At 37.7% G+C, this 21709-nt stretch overlaps 1 protein-coding gene and 1 pseudogene across 4 annotated transcripts in view; one reads left to right on the top strand and one right to left on the bottom strand.

Annotated features, from left to right (window-relative positions):
• ATG5 (autophagy related 5) overlaps positions 1 to 21709 on the top strand; it is a 125658-nt gene that overhangs the window by 88402 nt on the left and 15547 nt on the right. For all 4 annotated transcript variants that reach the window (XM_037064963.1, XM_037064964.1, XM_037064965.1 and 1 more), the window contains one exon: positions 20034 to 20151. In XM_037064963.1, the coding sequence (XP_036920858.1) occupies positions 20034 to 20151 (118 nt within the window). The remainder of the gene's footprint in view (positions 1 to 20033; positions 20152 to 21709) is intronic.
• Positions 9215 to 10917, bottom strand: LOC119000129 (microtubule-associated protein RP/EB family member 2-like; annotated as a pseudogene).

Raw genomic sequence — 21709 nt, 5'->3', positions numbered from 1 at the left:
TATTAGATATGTGGCTGAGTTAGGAACGTACACAAAACTGTGAGAAATCAAACTAATATATATTTATTATTTAACTTCATTTAACCATGTTTTACATCATATTAAACTTGGGCTCAAAACATTGTGTGGAATTACATTTGAAATGTAGAAAATTAACATATTTAAAGAAATGGCATGTTTTCAAAACTAAAGACTAAAAAACCCAAGTTAGTGTTTATTAACATTTTATATAAATTTCTCAAAGCATAGGTAAAAGGTATATTGGCTGTTTCTTGTTAAAGGAAAGGATTTCTCCTGCTAGTATAAAATTTGAAGGAAATAATATATTTCAGTATCCTTTTAGTCTTCCTTTCCCTTTTTCCTTTTCTCTTCCTCTTTTTTTCATCTTTCTGTCCTACCTTTTCTCTGCCTTGCTAACCTAAAGAGTGTTTTTACTACATAGTAAATAAAGCATTTCCTATTTTAATTAAAGTCTTGAAGTTTACTTTTAAAAGCAGAACTTTGCTAAAGGAAAAATACCTCTATTAGCTTACATTTAAAATCCTTTTCATGATGATGAGGGTAATTATCTGTTCTGAGAGGTAAGCCATAGTTAATTTCTGACTCGGTGAATGTACATGTTTAAAGTAACTAGAATCAGCTTGGGACAGTTCTGACGTCTGCTCATGTAACGCAGCATTCATACTCTTCACTAGGTGTTCATTTTAGCGACAGATGCTTCATATAAAACAGGGTAGAGTAGCTTTAGAAAGGATCAGCACATCAAAGTGTAACTTGAACTCGTTTCTACATTGTTTGAGGAGTCCTTAATGGAATAGAACTAACAAATTTGCTTTTCTCCCTACCACATTATCATTTTAAAGTCTTTAAAACTTTGTACTTCCATACTTTCCTAAGCCATGGCACATGTGAATGAATAGTGTTATTACTTTGGAATGTTTTAACAGTGTTACATTAAATATTACTGTAATTATTCTGTGATAAGGAAGGTTTCCTTTAATTGTAATTAATTCTGAGAAATAATGATGCTGCTTTTGGAACAAGTAATATTGCTTTACTTAAGGAACTTTATTGTTCCTTCAGTAAAGCACTGTCTTTTAAATCGGAATGCCATACTCTTTCACTTATTTTGTAGTTTGGCTGATAACTGTTCATGAGGCCAAGTCTATCATCTTTTAAGACCTGGTTCCTAAGAGGACTTTAAAATAAGTGCAGTGATTATAGCTGTTAGCCACATGGCATCTTCTTTTTTGCTAACAAATTCTGTGGGGCAGAATGCCGCCTGTTCAAGCCCCTCTCCATAGTCTTCTTTTTCTCAGATGGGTAAACTGTTACTTAAATTACACAAGAATTAATCTTTGATGTATACAATCCTCTTAAAACCCTATTTAAAAATCACCACTTCAGTGTACTAAATAACATGTTTATGCCATTTTAAGACTTCTGTTATGAAAAAGAAACTGTGATTGGACTTGCTGTATTGAGGATGTTAGATTATTTTGAAATAAAATGCTGTTGGGGGACATCAACCTACTTTGAATTCTATAGACAGCCCTCTCCGTATACTCTGTTTCAAAATTTTGATTTCGGCTTTTTTAATGGAGATAGGGACTTGTATTATAAATAATAAACCTCCTAGGATAGGCCATGTAATTAGTAATAAAATTGAACTATGATACCAGTACTATAAGCCCTGACTGCATTCATAGCACTGTTCCTGTATCATCCAGATTGTCACTCATGAATTTGCAAGAGGAAGAGTTGCTCTCCCTGCAAAGTCAGCCCTCCTGGTGTTGGTCACAGCAGTGTGGGTGGGAATCAGAACTTTGAGCTCATAAGGAAGAAGCAGGATGATGCGGAGTCCCTTTGCTCTCCTGACTGGGAAAGAGGGTTCTGGGGAAGCTCAGAAACAGAAGACGTAATGAGCCTACAATCTGGGCAGCAGTGTATCAATAAAGACGTTTTTAAATGACCCAGACACTGTATTTGGTAAGATAGAATGCCTTTTAATTTATTATTTAATTCTGAATCTATTTTAGTAAACCTTCCCTCTTTTAAACTAGCATTTTGTAATTTCAAAACTTTTTGGCTTCATTTTAAGTGTCAGAACAAAAATTTTAAATGTGTTTTGCTAAACAGTTAAGACAAAGTTATTTAAATTCCCACAGACAACTTTAAAATTGCCATGATGCTATACAACTTCTTAAAGAAAAACTTCTGATGTTTTGAACTGATAAGGACAGGAATATTTCCCTGATCCTTATTGTTTAGGAGCTCTTGACTTCCTTCAAAAACTTTTTTTGAAATATCATTGTTTTGAAAAACTTATTAAACAAACATATATGATAATTACAAATCAAACTGTGATGACTCTGGGCTGTCAACCCAGAAACACTCCCCCTACTACCCACATGAGGACTTTTTACTTATATTTATTTTTTAATAACAGCTTTATCGAGGTGTAGGTTTGATACTATAAAGTTCACCCTTTTAAAGTGTACTCTCATTGATTATGTAAAATAAAAATATTCACAGAGTTGGTGCAACCATTGCTACTATATACAGTAGGTCCTCATTTAATGCATTTGATAGGTTCTGCAACTTTAAGCAAAACAATGTGTAATAAAACCAATTTTATCTTAGGCTAATTGATACAAAGAATAAATTCCCCAGTTAAATTCCCCAGCATCTCATTAGTACTATAATGAAACACTGTTATTCAAGGATCTGCTCTAATTCCAGAATGTTTTTTTATTCCCTCAAAAAGAAACCCCGTACCCTCTCAGCTGTCACTCCTCATTCTCCCTTTCCTCCAGCCCTTGGCAACCACTGATCTACCTTCTAGCTCTGTGGATTTCCCCATTCTGAACATTCTGTGGAAAGGGAGTCGTATAATACGTGGCCTTTTATGTTTCACTTCTTTCACATGCATTACGTTTTTGTGGTTCATCAATAATGTAGCATTTTTCAGTACATTCATTTTTTTGGCCAAGTAATATTCCATTCTATGGAGACATAACATTTTGTTTTTCCATTTACCAATTGATGGACATTGGATTTTTTTTTACCTTTTGTCTATTATGAATAAGGTTGCCGTAGACATTAATATACAGGTTTTTGTGTGGACATATATTTTCAGTTTTCTTGGGTAAATATTAGGGGTGGAATTACTGGGTTATTATAAAAAAAAAGAGTTACTGTGGTAATTCTTTGTTTAATCTTTTGAGGACCTGCCAGACTGTTTTCCAAAGTTTCTGCACCATTTTAAATTCTCATCAGCAATGTATGAGGATTCCGACTTGTCTACATTCTTGCTAATACTGTTATTTTTCTATCGCTTTTAAATTAATTAACTAATTATTTATTTATAGAGAGGGGGCAAGAGACAGAGAAAGAGAGGGAGAGAGACATCGATGTGTGAGAGAGATGTCGATCAGTTGTCTCGCACTTGCCCCCACTGGGGACCTGGCGTGAAACCCAGGCATGGGTCCTGACTGGGAGGCAAACCAGCAACCCTTTGGTTTGCAGGCTGGCACTTAATCCACTGAGCCACACCAGCCAGGGCTATTTTCTGTCATTTTAATTATAGCCATCTTAGTGGGTATGAAGGCTCATGTCATTTTGGTTTTGATTTGTACTTCCCGGATTACTAATTAAACATCTTTTCATGTGCTTACTAGCCATTTTTACATCATCTTAGGAGAAATATTTTTAATTGCTATGCTCATTTTTTAAATTGTGTTGTCTTTTTTATGTTAACTTGTGAAAGTCCTTTGTATATTCTGGATACTAATCTCTTATTAGGTATATGATTTGCAAATACTTTCCCATACTGTGGATTTTCAGCTTTCTTGATGGTGTCCTTTAAATACAAAAATGTTTAGTTTTTATGAAGTCCAGCTTTTTTTGTTGTTTTTTTTTGCTTGTGATTTTGTTTTTATATCTAAGAAACCATTGCCAAATCCAAGGCCATTTTTTTTGTGTCAGAAACCCTTATTAACATTCCCATATTATACATTTTATTTAGCGTTCACGGTAAAACCCACAGACCATGCTCAGAGGGCTGGGGATCTTTGTAGAACTTCTTTACATCCTAACCCAGGCTGAGAAACATCTTTCTGGTGAATAAGACACTTGACTGCGCATCCAGAGAACAGAATTTGAATTCTGAGTTTGTCATGACCTCTTTTACTCAGCTATTTCTTCTTGCTACTTTGATTTATTTGTACATTTTTAAAGTACTGCTTATTTTATGTAAGTAAACTTACATAAAGATAGCAAGTGTCCGTATATAAAAGTGTCATTTGATTCTTCAATAGAAAAGTTTATTAATTACATTTCTCTTATATTAGCCTACCTTTTTAGTATAGCTTTGGAAAAATTAGCAAAGATATTTTAAAGCTCTCATGGATAATGAAATTTAAACTGATTCCCCTGGTATGATTTTGAAATCTTTTTAAAGAAACCTTAGAAAAAGTTAGATAATTATTGCTAAAAAATCAGTCTGGCATTTATGTAGGAAGCTTCTCCTCTGGCCACTCTACTAATGATTTCATATGAAAAAGTTAAAGTGATATATCTTGTTTTATGATTTGCCTCCTAAACAGCACCAAATTGATCTCGGCCTTGACCGAAAGGAAAATGGTGTTTCCCTGCAACACATCTTATTCAATGAAAGGATATGAAGACACAAACCGTTGCCTGTATTTGAAGAAAATTTTCCTTAACTATTTATGTGACAAAGTACATTTGGCATTGTCTAGACAGAATTACAATAAGTATAACAAGTTAAATAAGACAAAACATAAACTTCAAACCAGATGTGTGGATATAATTCTGGTGGGTGCTTTCATTTAATCATAGTCTCAATTAAAATACTACTGCTTTGAGGATTAAGTGTCCCTGACTATAATAATGACAGCTTTTCAAATGTTAATTATTATTTTTTAGAGTTGTCGGGAATATTAAAAGTGGACTTCAGACTCTGCTGGTGCAGCTACAGAAGGTGCTTATTTTCAAGCCTCCTGTTTCCTTACATGAAGGAGAGAAGTGGTCTGATTAGGTGGCACAGACTCCCCACCCTGCTCCCCTCTGTTTCCCCACTTCCCACAACCAGAAGGACTGTTTACTGTAAAGGTCTAAAAGCATTCATTTGAAAATGGTCTGTTCTTTTTACTTAATGAGGTATTGTAATTGTGTATATTCTTAAGCTAATTTTAATATGAGGCTTCTTTTGAATAGCGTGGGGTGCAAAATTTGACATGCATGAATATATCTTAGACCAAATGTGCATGTGACAGTTTGAAGCCCATATCATGTGTCTGTTGGTAAAGTCTGGGAGCATATCCTGTGTAAACCCCTGTTTTTATTTGTGCCACATATTTATTCTGATTAACAAGACTTCAGAGGGAACTGCTGATTCAACACCAATTTTTTTTTCATTCTCTTTGTTAGTGGTTCCACACTCAACCATGGTTTAAAAGGGAGGAATGAAAAGAACTAGTAATTGTTAAGCACCTGTTGCATAAGATGATTTATGGATCTCATCTTACTTAATGATCACAGTGCTCTTTTAAAGATACACATGCCCATTTCTCAGATTCAGAAACAGACTCCCAAAGATTGATGTAATTTGCCATAGTTCAGTCAGTTGTGTTGTGGTTGGGATTCCAGTTAAGCCTTTCTCAGTCCCCCACTGCATTTGACATTACAAGGTCTATATTGTTAAACTCTTAGCCCACTTCTCTTCCTTTGTCCACTAATTTCTCACAGACACTATTATGTTCCAGCTGCCCTCGGAATATTTTAGTGGGGAGGGGGCTTATGAAAGGGAAGGATTGGTGCTGAACTATGCCTTATCTCTTTCTCTATTTTAAAAAATACTGCCTATTTTAAGTTGAAACCTTGAAGACCTCTGTATTCCCTCCTTTGTTTTCATCCTCTTTTGAGACTCCCTACTGTTTTAATACATTACATTCTGCCACACTTAGCATGTTTTTACTTTGTACCTACTGGTACAGCATATTTTCCTTTCGACCTACAGGCACGTCTTCCTCTCTTAGAAAATGAAATTATGTAACCAGTTTTGATTTTGGCAGGTTCATTTTTGTTTTTGCTCTAGCTGCCAAAAAGCCCAGAAGTAAATTTTGCACTTGAGATTCTGGGAATGTGTGTGTGTGTGTGCATGCGTGCATGTGCTTGGGCTTTAAAATTTTCTCTTAGTGCTTTGTACATATTTCTGTTATAACTGAATACTGTATTACAATTATTTGTTTATATGTGTGTTTCTCATCCCATCTCGTCTTACCACTGTGCTCATCCCATAAGCATAGTGGGAACCTAGAAAGTGCTCAGTAAGTGTTTGATGAATAAAGATTTATGATATAACTTACCCCTGCCCTCTCTGGTCATTAGTCAGAGTCCCTGAGCTGGGATACTACTATTAGGATAATTATTTTTGTTGTTGTTGTTTGTAACAGCTGGACTCTGAGTGCTGTGCTGTTTGGGGGGCGGAAGGCAGCCACAAGAACTGTGCCTAGTTGCAAAGACCACAGGGCTTGGCTAGACTAGCCAAGGATTTATGAAATCAGCCCTAACACAAAATAGGAAGTAGGAAGTGAATCTAAGAAGTGAAGCCAGAGAGGAGAGCCTGAGCGCTGCCGAGGGAGTGGAGTGGAACCAGGGTCCAGAAAGTAAGATGTGATCAGAGACCAGGAGCTTTGGGAACAGGCTAGGAGGCAGAATATGAAAGGCTGTGGTTCCCGATGGCGGCTGTGAACACTCAGGGAGTGGGACTGATTTTTAAGCTGCTAAATTAGAGGAGCTACTTAGGGTTGGTCAGAGAGCTTTGTGACAGCAGAAACTAGTTTTTTGCTGAGTACCTCTAACAGGTACTTGATACAATGAAAGAGATGGATTAAAGTAAGAGTGGACAAATGAATGAATCAATGACACAAATCTATTTTCACATCATTTATTCACATCCCTTATGTCTATTCTCTCCATTTTCTTTGCCACCATCCAAGTTCATAGCCTCATTATTTCTCAAGCAAACTAGGACTCCCCAATTCTCTGGTCTCTCACCAGTTCCAATTCATATCATAGACTGCAATAGGATTAGTCCTCTTTGAAAATTGTTTCAGTTTGTTGAAACAAAAAGAACAGTTGACCTCTCTCTCCCCAACTGCCATTCTGTTGTCTGTATCTATGAGCTTGGTTGTTTGTTTATTTTTGTTTTAACACAGGCTATATATGTGTTGCTAGTTTTTGTTATTATATGCATGCTTTTGTCATAAGAAATCTCAAATATATTTTTTAGCCTAAGAAATAAATAAAACTGGAAAGCATTATGCTAAATGAAATAAGCCAGGTGGTAAAAGACAGATGCCATATGATCTCACCTTTAATAGGAACTAATCAACAAAACAAACATAAGCAAAATATAACTGAAAACACTGAAATGGAGAACAGGCTGACAGGGACCAGATGGGAGAGGGGAAGGGAATTTCAGGGGGAAAAGGGAAGGGTTTGCAGAAACAAGCATAAAGGACACATGGACCATAACTAAAGGGGGTGTGGAAACAGGAGGGAGGTGGGGAGGACTGAGGAGGTGGGCTGGGATGGGAGTAAAAGGCAGAAAACTGTACTTGAACAACAATTATATATATATGTGTGTGTGTGTATGTATATATATATATATATATATATATATATGAAATAAAATATACATCATTGCAATTTATTTTTATATCATTGTAATGCCTGTCACCACTATTGATGGAATATCAGCAACTATGTTATTCTCAAAAGTAAAGTATTGTGGTTTTGTTTTCTTTAACAAGGATGTATAAGAAAAGTTTTACTAGTATTCATGATTGTTACCATTCTGGTATTAATGAAGCTTTTACTACTTAGTATATAAAGCTTTTCAAATATAATAAATATAAGTTGACTAATAAAAAACTTAAAATTAAGTCGACTAATTTAAAATTGTGTGGCAAATGAAAATACACTGATTTTTGATAGCCCTAGTAATTGGTGGAATTTTTAATGGAGGTAGCTTTTGTTGGCGGACAGCATGCTTACAGTTATTTGCATGTTATTAGACTTGTACATTGTAAAATCTAGTTTTTCTAAGGCCTTTCAGTTCAATTTATGCTAGTTATATAGCAATTTTTGTAAAACAATTTGAAAGCAATCTTCTTCAATTCTTGATATTTCTTAATTCATTCCTTTTCCAGATTTAATTCTTCTAAAACACATAGTGCTAGTTATGTAATGAAATGAAGTAAATATATTTACTTTCTTTAATGATAAATAAATAGATATTGATCATTCCAGTTATAGTTCAATATAGCTGAGCTTTTTAAAAAATACCAACAGCCCTAACAAGATGGCTTAGTTGGTTAGAGTGTCTTCCCACACAACAAAAGGCCACAGGTTCAATTTCTGGTTGGCACATGCCTAGGTCGCGGATTCCCTTTTCAGGGTGCATACAGGAGGCAACCAGTCGATGTTTCTCTCTCCCTCCCCCTTCCTCTCTAAAATCAATAAACATATCCTCAGGTGAGGATTTTTAAAAATTAAAAACACCTACAAATCTAACAAGTGAATTCTTTGATATATTTAAGCAGCTCTTGGGAATGACATAAATTTTGCTTATAAAAGTAGTAGATCATTCTGACTATTTCAGAGGACTTAAAAAGCAAAGTGTAAACACACAAGAGCTAATCACATCAGAACTTACTGCTACACCTAAAAAAAAATACAACATATGTAGAGTATCAATGCATTTGTTTCTTCAGTCCAACCAAGAACAGAATGCCCATCTAAGGCTCATTGAAGTAAATGATGTTATGGGTTCAGTTTACAGTGATGCAGGTGGTTGGTTGGAGCTCCAGAACCTGGGGACCACTTCTAGGATGATTCCTTCCAAACTGTTTAACAACCTGGGCCCCTTATCATCATCAGGTTTTGCCTGCTGTGTCTATAGGAGACACAGCCACCACCACACATGCACACCCCCTCCTTCCAATTAAGGCCGTTTGTAAGTTTCACACCCTCAAGAGTCATCACGCATCTACCAGGCATATTTAAGGTTGCATCCTTTTTGAATTTTTATGTTTTTATCTTTTGTAACTATTTTCCTTTGTTCCAGTTTATTATTTTACCAGATTTATGTTCAGAGGTTAGCCTTGCAAACATTAAGGCACCACAAATGTGTGTGACATTTAGTGACACGGGGTTCAGAAATGCCAATATAAATACCATGTATCAGATTACCATTGTTTCGCACCAGGATAACAAGGGGGTGTTGGTGATGGTCACAGGGTGGGGAGAATAGTTCTGGAAAGAAATGAAGAGAGCAGCACCCATCTCACCGCAGCCATGTGGTGAAGCTGAAGGTGTGTGACCCCATGGTCTCTCTCAGGGAGGTTGCCAAATGGCCGACTGCTATGTCTTGGCAAAGGAAATGGGACCGAGTGCAGTGGCTGGCATATGTGTGTGACAGTGCGTTGGTGTTCCTGGCAGACTAGGAACAACCGGTTTCTGTTGAGCTTGAGGCCTCATGTGTTCCAGTTCTCCAGAAGAAAAGCTCCCACACAAAATGAAAGTGTCAGGAGCTGCCAAGATGGGTCAGTAGTCTTCACGCTGGTGGGGCTGCTGTTCATGGGCTTGTACCTCTGCTTCCGCTCTTTGGGGTGGCTCTTGTGCTCCGCAAAGGCGGTAGAGGGTGTCCACTACTCACTGCATGAGGCTGTCGTTTTCCTGACCCTGCTGTTGGCAGAGTAGCTCAGTCTTTGTCAAGCTTCCAAGTAGAAATCCCTTTCCTTCTCCGCACCTTCGAGGGCAAGTTTTAGTGAATGGGCTTGTTCGTTAATCTGCATGACCTGTGTTCCCAAATCTTTAGCCTATTTGGATGCTGAGCTACTGGATGAAGCTCTTTCAGCTGATGAGGGACGAGAAGGTGTGGGTCCTGGTTTAAATGCTGGACTTGATTTAGCTGCACCTGCTGTTGGGTTGTTTACACCGTGGGGGAGCTTGCGTGGTGAGTCTTTTTGGCAGGTTGAAGATCTGTTTGCCAGGGTCAGGGGAGGAATTGCATCTTGCTGTTGTTGTGCTTTACAGGATCATGTTCCTTCCCCTCTTAGCATCACTGAATTTCTTAACCCACTGAGTGAAATCCGGGTTGTCCTAGAAACATCCTTTCACTCGCTTCCCCACTAGAATTACCTTATCGGCATTCATTCTTTTAAATGATGCTTGCAGAAGTTTAAAATTGTGGATATACTCATGCTCCAACTTTGCTTGAAATGCTCCAACTTTGCCTGGAATTTTACTTTCTTCAAACTATTGCAGCCTGGAAAGAGCATGTCCTGGCAATAGGCCACTCCTAAACAAAGCTGTTCCACTTTTGTGTAGTTTAAAAATACTGTCATTGACTAATGCAATGACGTCATGTCTGCTCATAGTCTCTTGGGTTATCGAGGTAGAATACACACTGTCTGCCATTCCCCAACTGTAGAAACACCCCCCGCACACCTTGTGCTTCCGGAAAAGAATGATGGTCCCCTCATCTCGGACAGTGTCATTGTTGTCTTGCGATTTGGGGACAGGGTTTGGGTTGGACAGGACATTGGCGCCCTCCTGAGGGAGAGAACAAACTGCTGTTGTTCTCTCTGCTGGCTGGTGAGGAAGGGGCTGTGTCTGCCTCTTGCTTTCCTACTCACCTGGTCCTCACACAGACCTTGCCTGCCGCCCGGTTGCGAGCCCCCTTCTCCCGGCTCAGGCTCCCACCTCGCCCTCCTTCACAGCTCTTCATCACTGGGTTTCAGTGAGTAGAATCCCCCTTCACTGTCAGACGTGATTCTTCCTCTTCTTGATGGTTGTTGACTCCATGGTCAATGAGCAGGATACGCACCCTTCTATCTAAAAATTGTTGTTTTCTAAACAAAAAGCACATTTCTAATATTTTATGTTGATATAATGTATGTGACCAAAACAACAAAATTAATAGTGATGTTATGTAGTGAGAGAGTGACTACAAAATGAGTATAGTATCTTCTTAAAATCTTCCACGTTTTGTATTACAACTCAATACAAAATACATACTAGCATTTCATAAATTTTTATTGAGTGTCGTCACATTTAATAAGAACAGTAACAACACTTACTGAGCGTTTACTCCCTGCTACATGTGGTTCTAAATGCTTTACATGAATTAACGTATGATCTTTACATACAGTCGTAACAAAAAATGCAGGATGATCTGTATACCCTTCGCTCAGTTTCCCTCACTGGTGACATCATCTGTAACCATAACACAGTCTCCTACCCAGGAGATGGCGTTAATGCAATCCTCAAACCCTCCTCATACTCCATTAGTTTTGTTCCATCACAAAGGCTACCCATTTATAGCCACAGCTACCTATCTTGCTTACCTCATTTCCCCGTCACCCTAACCTCTGACAACCAGTAATTTGTTCATTTCTAAAATTTTGTCATTTTACTAATATTATGTAAATAGAATCATACAGTGTGTAACTTTGAGTTTGGGTTTTTTTATACAATGTAATTCTGTTGAGTTCCACACAAGTTGTTGCATGTATTAGTAAGTTTTAGAATTATTATTGCTGAGTAGCATTTCATGATATGAATGTACCACAAATAGTTTAACCACTCACCTATCAAAAGATATTGGGGTTATTTCCAGCTTTTGATATTATGAGTAAAACTGATAAGAACGTTTATGTACAAGTTTGGAGGGTTTTTTGTTGGCCTTTTTTTTTTTTTGAGAACATAAACTTGCATTTCTCTGGGAATACTTAGGAGTATAATTGCTAGGTCATATAGTAAATTCATGCTTAGTTTTGTAAGAAACTACCATATTCTTTCTAGAGGGACTATACCATTTTACATTTGCACCAGCTGTATCACTGAAGTACTTCCTTCAGGCCTGGCTGGTGTGGCTGACTGGGTGAGCACTGGCCTGTGAACCAAAAGGTCACTGGTTCGATCCTTGTTCAGGGCACATACCTCAGTTGCAGGCCAGATCCCTAGTTGGGGGCATGTAAGAGGCAACTGATTGAGTTTCTCTCTCTCTCTTTCTCCTTCCCTTCCCCTCCCTCTATAGATTAATTAATTAATTAATGCTTTTAAAAATAAATGTAAACTACATTTTACATATGCTCACCACCATTTGCTTTTACTGCAAGTGTTTAATTTTAGACATACTGATAGGTGTGTAGTGATATTGCATTGTTGTTTTAATTTATACTTTCTTAATGTCTAATGATGGGTCAATTTTTTGTGGTTATTTGCTATCTTTATCCTCTTTGGTGAAATGTCTCATTTGCCCATTTTTTAAAAATTTAAATCAGCCCTGGCTGGTGTGGATTGAGCAGTGGATTGAGCATGGGCCTATGAACCAAAAGATCATGGTTTGATTCCCAGTCAAGGCACATTCCTGGGTTGCAGGCCAGTTCCCAGCAGGGGATGCGCAAGAGGCAACCATACATTGATATTGCTCTACCTCTCCCCTTCCCCTCTAAAGAAAAATAAATAAAATCTAAAAAAATTTTTTAAATTATTTTTTTAGTTTTCAGTTTCTTGACATAGTGGGTTGTCCAAAAAGTCCATATGGTTTGTTGGTTTGGTTTTTTTTTTTGTAAAATAAAAGACACATTTTTCATTTTTACCAGTAACTTTATTGATTTGGATATTTTGAGTATGTTGGCTCGCTCTCATGTGGTAGAATGCTGATTGTTCTCAGTTAATGTCTCAGTTTGGTCCCTGCCAACTTCAGCTGGTCTACCAGACTGTGGAGCATTGTCTGGAGAGAAATCTCCAGCACAAAACTTCACAAACCACTTTTGACACATTTGATCAGTTACAGCATCTTCTCCATACACTGCACAAATCATTTTTGCATTTCAGTTGCATTTTTACCTTTTTTGAAGTTATTAATAAAGCGTAATATTCCAAAAATGTTGTGTATCTTCTTCCATTTTCGATATTAAAACGGCTACACAAAAATTTACTAATTTTTTTTAATGCACACTGATATGACAGCTGTCACAATACAATGTAACATAATTGTTTTGAATGAAGTTAACAACAACTAAGCACTGCTAAAGCCTTCTTACAGGAAAAAACGAACTTTTTGGCCAACTCAATACACTATTATATTAGTTTCAGGTGTACACACCAGTGGTTAGACATTATATAATTTACTATGTGACATCTTTTAAATCTCACACTCATGTGACACCATGCATAGTTATTAGAATATTATTGACTGTATTCTGTATGCTGTACTTTACATTGCTGTACAACTAATTTGTACTTCTTAATCCTTTACCTTTTTTATTCATTCCCCTAACTCCTCTCCTACCTGGCAACAGTCAAAATGTTCTATGTATCTGTGTTGTGCTTGTTCACTTATTTTGTTTTTTTAGATTCAGTTGTTGATAGATATATATTTATTGCCATTTATTGTTCATATTTTTTATCTTTTTTTCCTTCTTCAAGAAGACCCTTTAGTATTTCATGTAATACAGGTTTGATGATAAATTCCTTTGGGCTTTTCTCATCTACAAGGCTCTCTTTATGCCCTGGTCTAAATGATGGAGTAATATTGGTGGTTGGTCCTTTTTTTCATGACTGAATATTTCTTTCCACTCCCTTCTGGCCCACAAAGTTTCTGTTGAAAAACCAGCTGACACATCTTATGAGAGCGACCAGGTGGGTACTTAACTGCTGTTCCACTGCTGCTTTAAGATTCTCTCTTTGTCTTTAACCCATGCATTTTAATTATGATGTGTCTTGATGTGGGTCTCTTTGGGTGGTTCATCTTGTTTGAGACCCTCTGAGCCTCCTAAGCTTACATTTCTATTTCCTTTACCAGGTTAGGGAAGTTTTCTGTCATGATTTCTTTAAACAGGTTTTCAGTTTCTTGTTTTCTGTCGTCTCCTTCCTGCACCCTAAGAGGCAGGTGTTGATGTGCTTGAAATTGTCCCGGAGGCTCCTCATTTCCTTTGGCTCTTTTTTACTTTTTGTTGTTCTGCGTGGATGGTTTTCGCTTCCTTATATTCCAAATCTCTGATTTGGCTCTTGGTTTCATCCACTCTACTGTCGATTTTCTGTAAATTATTCATTTCAGTTAGTGTATTTTTCATTTCTGACTGGTTCTTTTTTATGGTTTCCATGTCCTTTTTATGCTATTGAAGTTTTCACTACATTCATTGAGCATCCTTACAAACAGTGTTTTGAACTCTGTACCTGATAGATTGCTTATTTCTATTTTGTTCTTTTTATAGAGTTTTGTTCTATTTCGTTTGGAGCACGTTTCTTTGTCTCATTTCTTTGTTTCTTTTGCAGCTCCCTGTGTTTGTTTTTATGTATTAGGTAGAGCTGGTACATCTCCTGGGCTTGGGAGAGTGGTCTGATGTAGTAGCTGTTCTGTAGTGGCACAGCCTCTCCAATCACCCACGCTGAGCACTCCTAGGGTACCCGCACACATGTGGGCTGTGTGCACCCTTCTGTTGTAGTTGAGCCTTGATTGCTGTTTGCATGTCAACAGGAGGGATTTATCCCAGGCCGATAGGCTTGCAAGGACTGTCTCTGACCAATGACCTCTGACCACCATGAAAGATCAGCTGTGCACAGGGGTTCACCCCACTGAGCAGTACTTACATCAGTGGGGCTCTGGTGCCCACTGCCACCATCCCTTGAGTGTGTCGCTGGTAGAGGTAGTTGGGTGGTGCTTCATCATGGTCTGAAGATCTACCCGGTACTCTGGCTCTGGGGCCTCCTGTGGAGTGCAGGCCAAGGTCAACCACCTCCTTTCTTCTGCCCAGGGCCACCTGGTTTGAGCTACAGAGCGATCTGCAGCTGGTTGCTAATTGTGCTAGTTTCAGAGGTGCCCTGGCAAGGCCAAGCTGAGAACCAAGACCAGTTGCTGCTAGTGTCAGGCCTAGGGCCACTTACCATGACGTACAGGGTATGCTGAAGCCAGATACTGCTTGTATGACAGATTTTAGGAAAGTCTGAGCCATGAGCCAAGACAGGCCATTTCTATGGAAAACCCACTGGAAACAGCTTGGGTAGGCCCATAGGCTGGGTAGGGCAGGGTCTCAGGGAATCAGCAGGGCAGAGCAAACAGTGATAGCCAGGTTGGTGGAGTCTGACATACAGCACCTACCTGCCAGCCAGCCCTGTGGGAGGGGGACTCAGAACAGGAACAATGTCCCCTGCCAACACTTCTGTCTGGGAGGAAGCTGCTCCTCTAGCTCTCACCCTGATGCCAGACACTTTAGTTCCTCCCCATGTGTCCCTGGTGCCTTTTGAGCTGCTATCCCAGCGATAGAGCTCAGAGAGGGAGTCTGTGTAAGTCCACACACAGACCCTTAAGAGGATCTGCCTAGGACTCCAGAATTCCTTCATCTCACTCAGCCACAATCCCTGTTGGGTCTTATAGCCAGAAAGTATGGGGACTTGTCTTCCTGGAACCGTGGGCTGGGGGGCCTGATGTAAGGCTGGGACCATTTGCTCCTCAGGGAGGACTTCTGCGGCCAAGATACCCCTCCCAGTTGTTATCTGCCACTCATGGGTATAGGGCCAGCACCTTCTACCAGTCTCAATGTGGCTGGTCCTTTAAATCCCTAGCAGTAGGGCTTCCATTCAGCTAGATTTCAGGAAATCTGAATGATGGTTGTTTTGTACTTTAATAGTAATTTTAATGTATTTGTGGGAGGATATGAGTATAGCATTTACCTACGCCACCATCTTGACCAAACGTTCACTCTCTTTTGCCCATTTTGGAAGCAAATTATTATTATTTTTTTACTGTTGCATTTTTAGAATTTTTTATATGTATATGTGGTTTACAGATATTCTCTCTCAGTCTGAAGCTTATCTTTTCATCATCTTCACAGGATCTTTTGCAGAGCAAAGGATTTTTTATTTGGTTGTTTTAATTTTCATGAGGCCCAGTTTATTAGTATTTCCTTTAATAAATTTTTCTCTGGCTGTTAATTTCTGGAGTAGTTTTAAAAATATAGTTGTAAAATGACTGCCTTCTTTTCTCTTGCCGTATGCCAGAATACATTAGCAACAGAAGCTGAATTGCATACAGACAAGTGAACTTAGAGAAAACAGATTAAAACTGAAGGGACATAAAATGTCTGCTAAATTGGGATGGTATTAAGATAAAATATCCATTACAGCATTAAAACTGTTGATCATGGTGATGGTGATCTCTGTGTTAGGACATATGTATAAGTCATGTGTAATATGATTTTGCTGTGCATGTATTTTTATCTCAGAAACTCTGCAATGTAGATATTACCTCCATTCATATTCATGTATAGATGGGTGTGTGTGTGTGTATAATCATTTCTGTTTTACAGTTGAGGAAACTGAGGTTCAGGAAAGTTAGGTAATTGTGCTTATGGTCCCATAATAAATGACAGAACCTGGACTTGACTTTAGAGTTTTTTACTGCAAAGACTATGCTCTTTAATAATTCCGTGTATTCTTTGTTACTTTATGTATCTTATGTAACTCATGAGAATCAGAGTTGACCTTAGTGATGTGACTGTGCTTGTTACTCTTAAAGTTCGTACATTGTGTGCTATAGTAAGTCAGCATTTTTTTGTGTTGTCAACTTTGGCTAATCTGTTTGTACTGGAAATAGATCTTTTCTCTTTATTTTATTTCTTAGGTATGAAATTGATAATATCATCATTAGCCTGCGTTGATTTGTACTTGTAGCAGAAATCTGTAAGAATGTATGTCACTCTTGAACTGTCAGTTTAAGAAAATGTGTTCAAGGTTTACTGAATGTTACAAATTTAACCTAAGACAAATTTGGTTCTGTTTGATGTAGTTCCAATATCAACGTGATTTTTCCATATAGGAAAAAGTTACGGCACTTCATTGGTGAGGGCGCATGACTAAAGAAGAGATTGGGAGCAGTCAGCCAGTAGCACCCCAGTTTGACATTCCACTTGCTATATTTAAGAAATGACTAATGTATTTTTTTAAAGTAACAAGGGCAGTTTCAAAGATGACTTTACCAAGTCACACTATTTCTCCTGAGAGGGTAATGCTGTTTCTTGGAAGTCACTGAAGTAGTTTGCATATTTACAAATAAATGGCTAGATTAAGTAAGCACTAGCTACATTCCTGTTATAGTGGCTTTCTTGCCTGAAAGACCAAGATTCACATTACTATTGATATTGTTAGTGTTGTCTGGCTTCATGTATACCAAATCAAAGTTTAAAGAATTTGTGTTCTTTTTGTATTTTTAAAATTCTTGCTATATTCAAAAGGAAGATAGCTTTTACATACTTCCTGGTATAATTTAGTTTTCTCTGCTAACACCAATTTAGGTGTAATGAGATTTGTTGAGAAGTTTGCATGAATTTACCCTCCATTCCCATAACGAACCGCTGTGGCCTGAATGCGTGGTCTGTCGTGGCACGGTTTTGTTTTAGGGGTGGCTCTCCGAATTGAGTGTTTTCCATGTTTGACATGATGTACTCAGATACCTACTTGCAGTTTCCCAGCATAATAATTTTTAAGAATAAGAATATAAGTGTTTAAAGGCACGCTAATCAGTATTAAGATATTCATTAGATTTGGGGGTATTTGGATCTTCATCTTTTAAAACAAAGTTTTTGTTGTGTGAGAAGCAGCACTTTCCTTTCTTGTGAGTTTGCTTGGTTGCCAGTCTACAGAATTCACTTAGGATATGTTACTAGTGCTGGGGCTTCCCTGCTCCCTTCAAGCAAATAGCATCGTTATAAAAATTGTTAGACCTTTGTGATAACCTCTCCGATTTGGGAGAGAGAGAAGCTACAGGCCGTTTTTCTAGGAGTGGGGGTAGAGGAGAACGTCTTGATTTCAACAACATAGCCAAGACTAGTTGACTTTTCCAGTTTGGCTTATTGTTTTATTATATATTTTACTATTATAATTATTATATATTTATAATAGTGAGTCATATGTCACACAATTTTGTCACTAAGTAGGGAGTGATTGAATCCTGAAAAGATTTCTTTGACTTTGCTAAAAACCTTAGTATTTTCCAGTCAGAGTAAGGATAATACATTTTAGCTTTTTTTTTAACTGGGGGTACAGACCTGCCCCTCCTTTTCCACTGACACAGTCCCAGTTGTCATCACGTAAGCTTGCACTATTCACACAGCCTCTCACTGGTCATCCTGATGTTACCTCTTAACCAAGTCATTGTAGACAGCGCTGCTTTCCATTAACCTTCAGGGGAAGAGCCTCTTTCATAGCGTCACTTCCTTTGCTAAAATGTCTTAAAAGCCTCTTCAGCGCTTGGAAGATAGAAAGCTCTAAGTGGGTGGTGGCTATTTTAAATTATTACTTCAGGCCCCTACTCATATCCTCCTGCTCTGAAGTCCCCTAACCTTTATTATCTTCACATAGTTAGTCCTTGACTGTGCGTGGTATTGTTCTCAGTTTCATCTTTGTGACAAGTACAAGCTTCCTAAATTAAAGTATATCAATCATACTTTCAAAAAATAGAATTCAGTTATTGCAGTGAATTGTATTATATTCAATGCATGTTCATGATCAAGGTTTTCATTTTCTATTTTTTTTTTCATACTTGCCACAACACTCAAATGTATTATTAAAATGTCATTTTTAACATTATGTACCCACTGACTGTATAGTGTAGAGCTGAGAAAGGCAGCTCCCATACTTACACCATGCCTCTTTTTTCTTACATTTTAGTTTATGTCTGTACTTAAAACCAGATTGTTTTTTACCAAATTTCTATCACTTATGTCAAAGAAGTTGAGGTATGCCTCCAGGATAAAAACAAAAATTTTCTGTGATGGCTAGATAGTTGATATCATTTTCCTATAACATATAAGGCATTACTTTGTACTTACAGATTTCTATAATTTTTCACTCCAGGAAGTTTGGAATAATAATTACTATCTTAAAATAACAGTTACAGGGAAGAGGGTGTTTTATTGTTTGTTTGTTTGTTTGTTTACTGATTCAGTGCTTGGCACTTTTTCAGTCATTCCCACAATAGAGAGAGAGAGAGAGTGTCCAGATTTCCAAAGAAACTTGGTGCAAGACCATGCAGCTCATAAACGAGACGTCTGTTCTAGACTCACTAACCCCAGAGCCACTCCGCTCTCCGCCCTGCTGAGGCTCCCGCCAGCACTGACGTGCTCCTGTAGAGGTGGTTTAGGAGAGTGAGGCTTAATTTTAAAAGTAGGTAAAACATTGAGATTATTAGCAGTGCAATATGACATAGTGCTAATAACAGTTGTCAGTGGAAATGCTGTATCTATTTTGAAAATTTGTAAACATACGGAGACGTTAAAACAATAAAACAATTAAGACCATACATACTGTTCACCTAGATTCACCAGTTGACATTTTTGTAGATTTGCTTTTTCCCCTCCCCTCCTCCCTTTCCGAGGTAAGTTTCAGACATCCTGGCACTTCACCCCTAAACACTTAAACATAAATTTTCTTAACATTTAAGGATATTATCCCTCTAATCATTATCACACCTAAGAAATTTGACATTAATTCAATAAAATTATCTAGTGTTCATTCCTCATTTCCTGTTATTCCAAAAAATGTCTTTTATAGCTGATTTTTAAAATTTTCTTCTCCAACCCAGTATTTAGTAAAGGTTTATTTTTTATATTTTTTGTTATATCTTCTCAATCTCTTTTAATGTTTTTATATTGTTTTATTTTTTTAATGCCTTTGGAAGCCTTTTTGAAGAGGCTGGGCCAGTTGTCTTTGGAGCGTTGCGCACTCCAGGTTTGCCTGGTGGTTGCCTCGTCACTAGGTCGACTTGACTTGATGTGAAGCGCTTTGGGCAACAACTCCACATTTGTGATACATGCTTCTCATTCTACTGTTATGTGAAGGAGTCTAATGCAAACTTTAATTGTCTCTTGTATTAGTTTGTAGTTCATAGCAGCAAAGACTTAATTGTTTGAATTCTTTCCTCATTTTTCAAATAGACAACGACCGAACGACCTTTCATTCAGAAGCTGTTTCGTCCTGTGGCCACAGATGGACAACTGCATACATTAGGAGATCTCCTCAGAGAAGTCTGTCCTTCTGCAGTTGCTCCTGAAGGTAATGTGACCAGGCAGTCGCGAAGCATTTCTTTCATTGCTCTTTGCTACCGCAGTAATGTAAGCATTCTGCATTTATAAGTAGCTTGTACTACTGCAGGAACATGTTTTCATTATCTTGTAGGAAAAAATCTTTTGAAACAGAAGCACTTAAATTTAATGTATTATTTTATAAATTATTGACACTATAACAAAATAAGGAATTAAGGAATCGACTCTCATTGGCAAAATAAAATACGCTGTTCTTAAATCATCCTCTTGCCATATCTTTGGTGTCTGGGTCTCTCATTTGTGAATTCAGTTCTGGTAAACGTTATTTTTAATCTTCCAGTGTGTTTCTTCATCCTAAAGAATGAGAGAGAATAAAATAAAATTTCTTACTTTGTTTTTCTTAATGAAATATACTTGCCTTTCCTGGCATTTCAGTGTGGATCTATCGCTTCTAAATTGCACCGAGTGAGCTCAGTGCAGGCAGGCGGGTGGGGCGGGACGTCTAAAATAGCAGGAGAGGAACATCTGAAGTACCAACAGAACCAGTGCCAGAAGAGATCGATCTTAAAAAATTAAATCATTGACCACTGCTCACAATTATTGAAATCAAACAGGTTTTATTGGTTTAAGAGTTTATAAATACATTTTACATCTTACTGTCATGTGTCATCAGTGTGCTCTACTAGACTATATAGTAAAGGTTTTTGATGGAGCCTTACACATCCTCAGAATCCAATTACTGATTCTTTGTGTCATTACCTGAAACATTCTTTATGGTTATTAAATCATGGCATAGTTAACATGAAATTGATTATACTGCTATCTTCAAATCTTCATCTATTTTTGTTGCTGTATAATTTTAGTTTTCAGTAAGGGTTTTAATTAAATATTTTTTGACAGTTTAATGACTTTTATTTTCAGTGAATTTATTGAGTTGTTCCGTCATCACTGTGATCTAGTTTTAGAACATTCCTATTGCCTCAGTAGTCCCACTGTGCTTGTTTGCAGCTGACCTGCATGCCCCTGGCCCACTGGTGACAACCTCTGGTCTGATGTTTGTCTCTGTAATTTGCCTCTTTTAGATAGTTCACATAAATGAAATACACAATCACAACTGGCTTTTTTCTCTTAACATGTTTTTGGTTTCATCCAGTTTGTAGCCTGATTCAGTAGTTTCTTCCTTTTTATTGCTGAATAGTAGTCCATTGAGTACATATGTCATATTTTATTTATTCATTCATCAGTTGATATACATTTGGACTGTTACCACCTTTTTTCTTTTATGAATAATTCTGCTATAAACACTCCACACAGATCACTGAGTGGACAAATATTTTCATAATTCTGGGGTAGATAGATTCCTAGGAATGGAATGGCTGGGTAGTAAGATAAGTTTGTGTTAAACTTTTTAAGAAACTGCTAAACTTTTCCAAGTGGTGGTACCATTTTACGGTCCTGCCAGCAAAGTACGGGGGCTCCAGTTTGTACATGTTCTCGCCAACTTACGCTTTTGCCTCTAGCCATCCTAGTGGTTGTGTAGTGGTGTGTCGTGGTGCGTTTAGTGTTTA

Source organism: Sturnira hondurensis, unplaced genomic scaffold (assembly GCF_014824575.4).
Source record: "Sturnira hondurensis isolate 20B ecotype Veracruz unplaced genomic scaffold, ASM1482457v3 Scaffold0015596, whole genome shotgun sequence".
In the NCBI taxonomy this organism is placed as follows: Eukaryota; Metazoa; Chordata; class Mammalia; order Chiroptera; family Phyllostomidae; genus Sturnira; species Sturnira hondurensis.
Note: the sequence above shows the minus strand (reverse complement) of the source record. Positions and strands in the feature narration are given on the sequence as shown.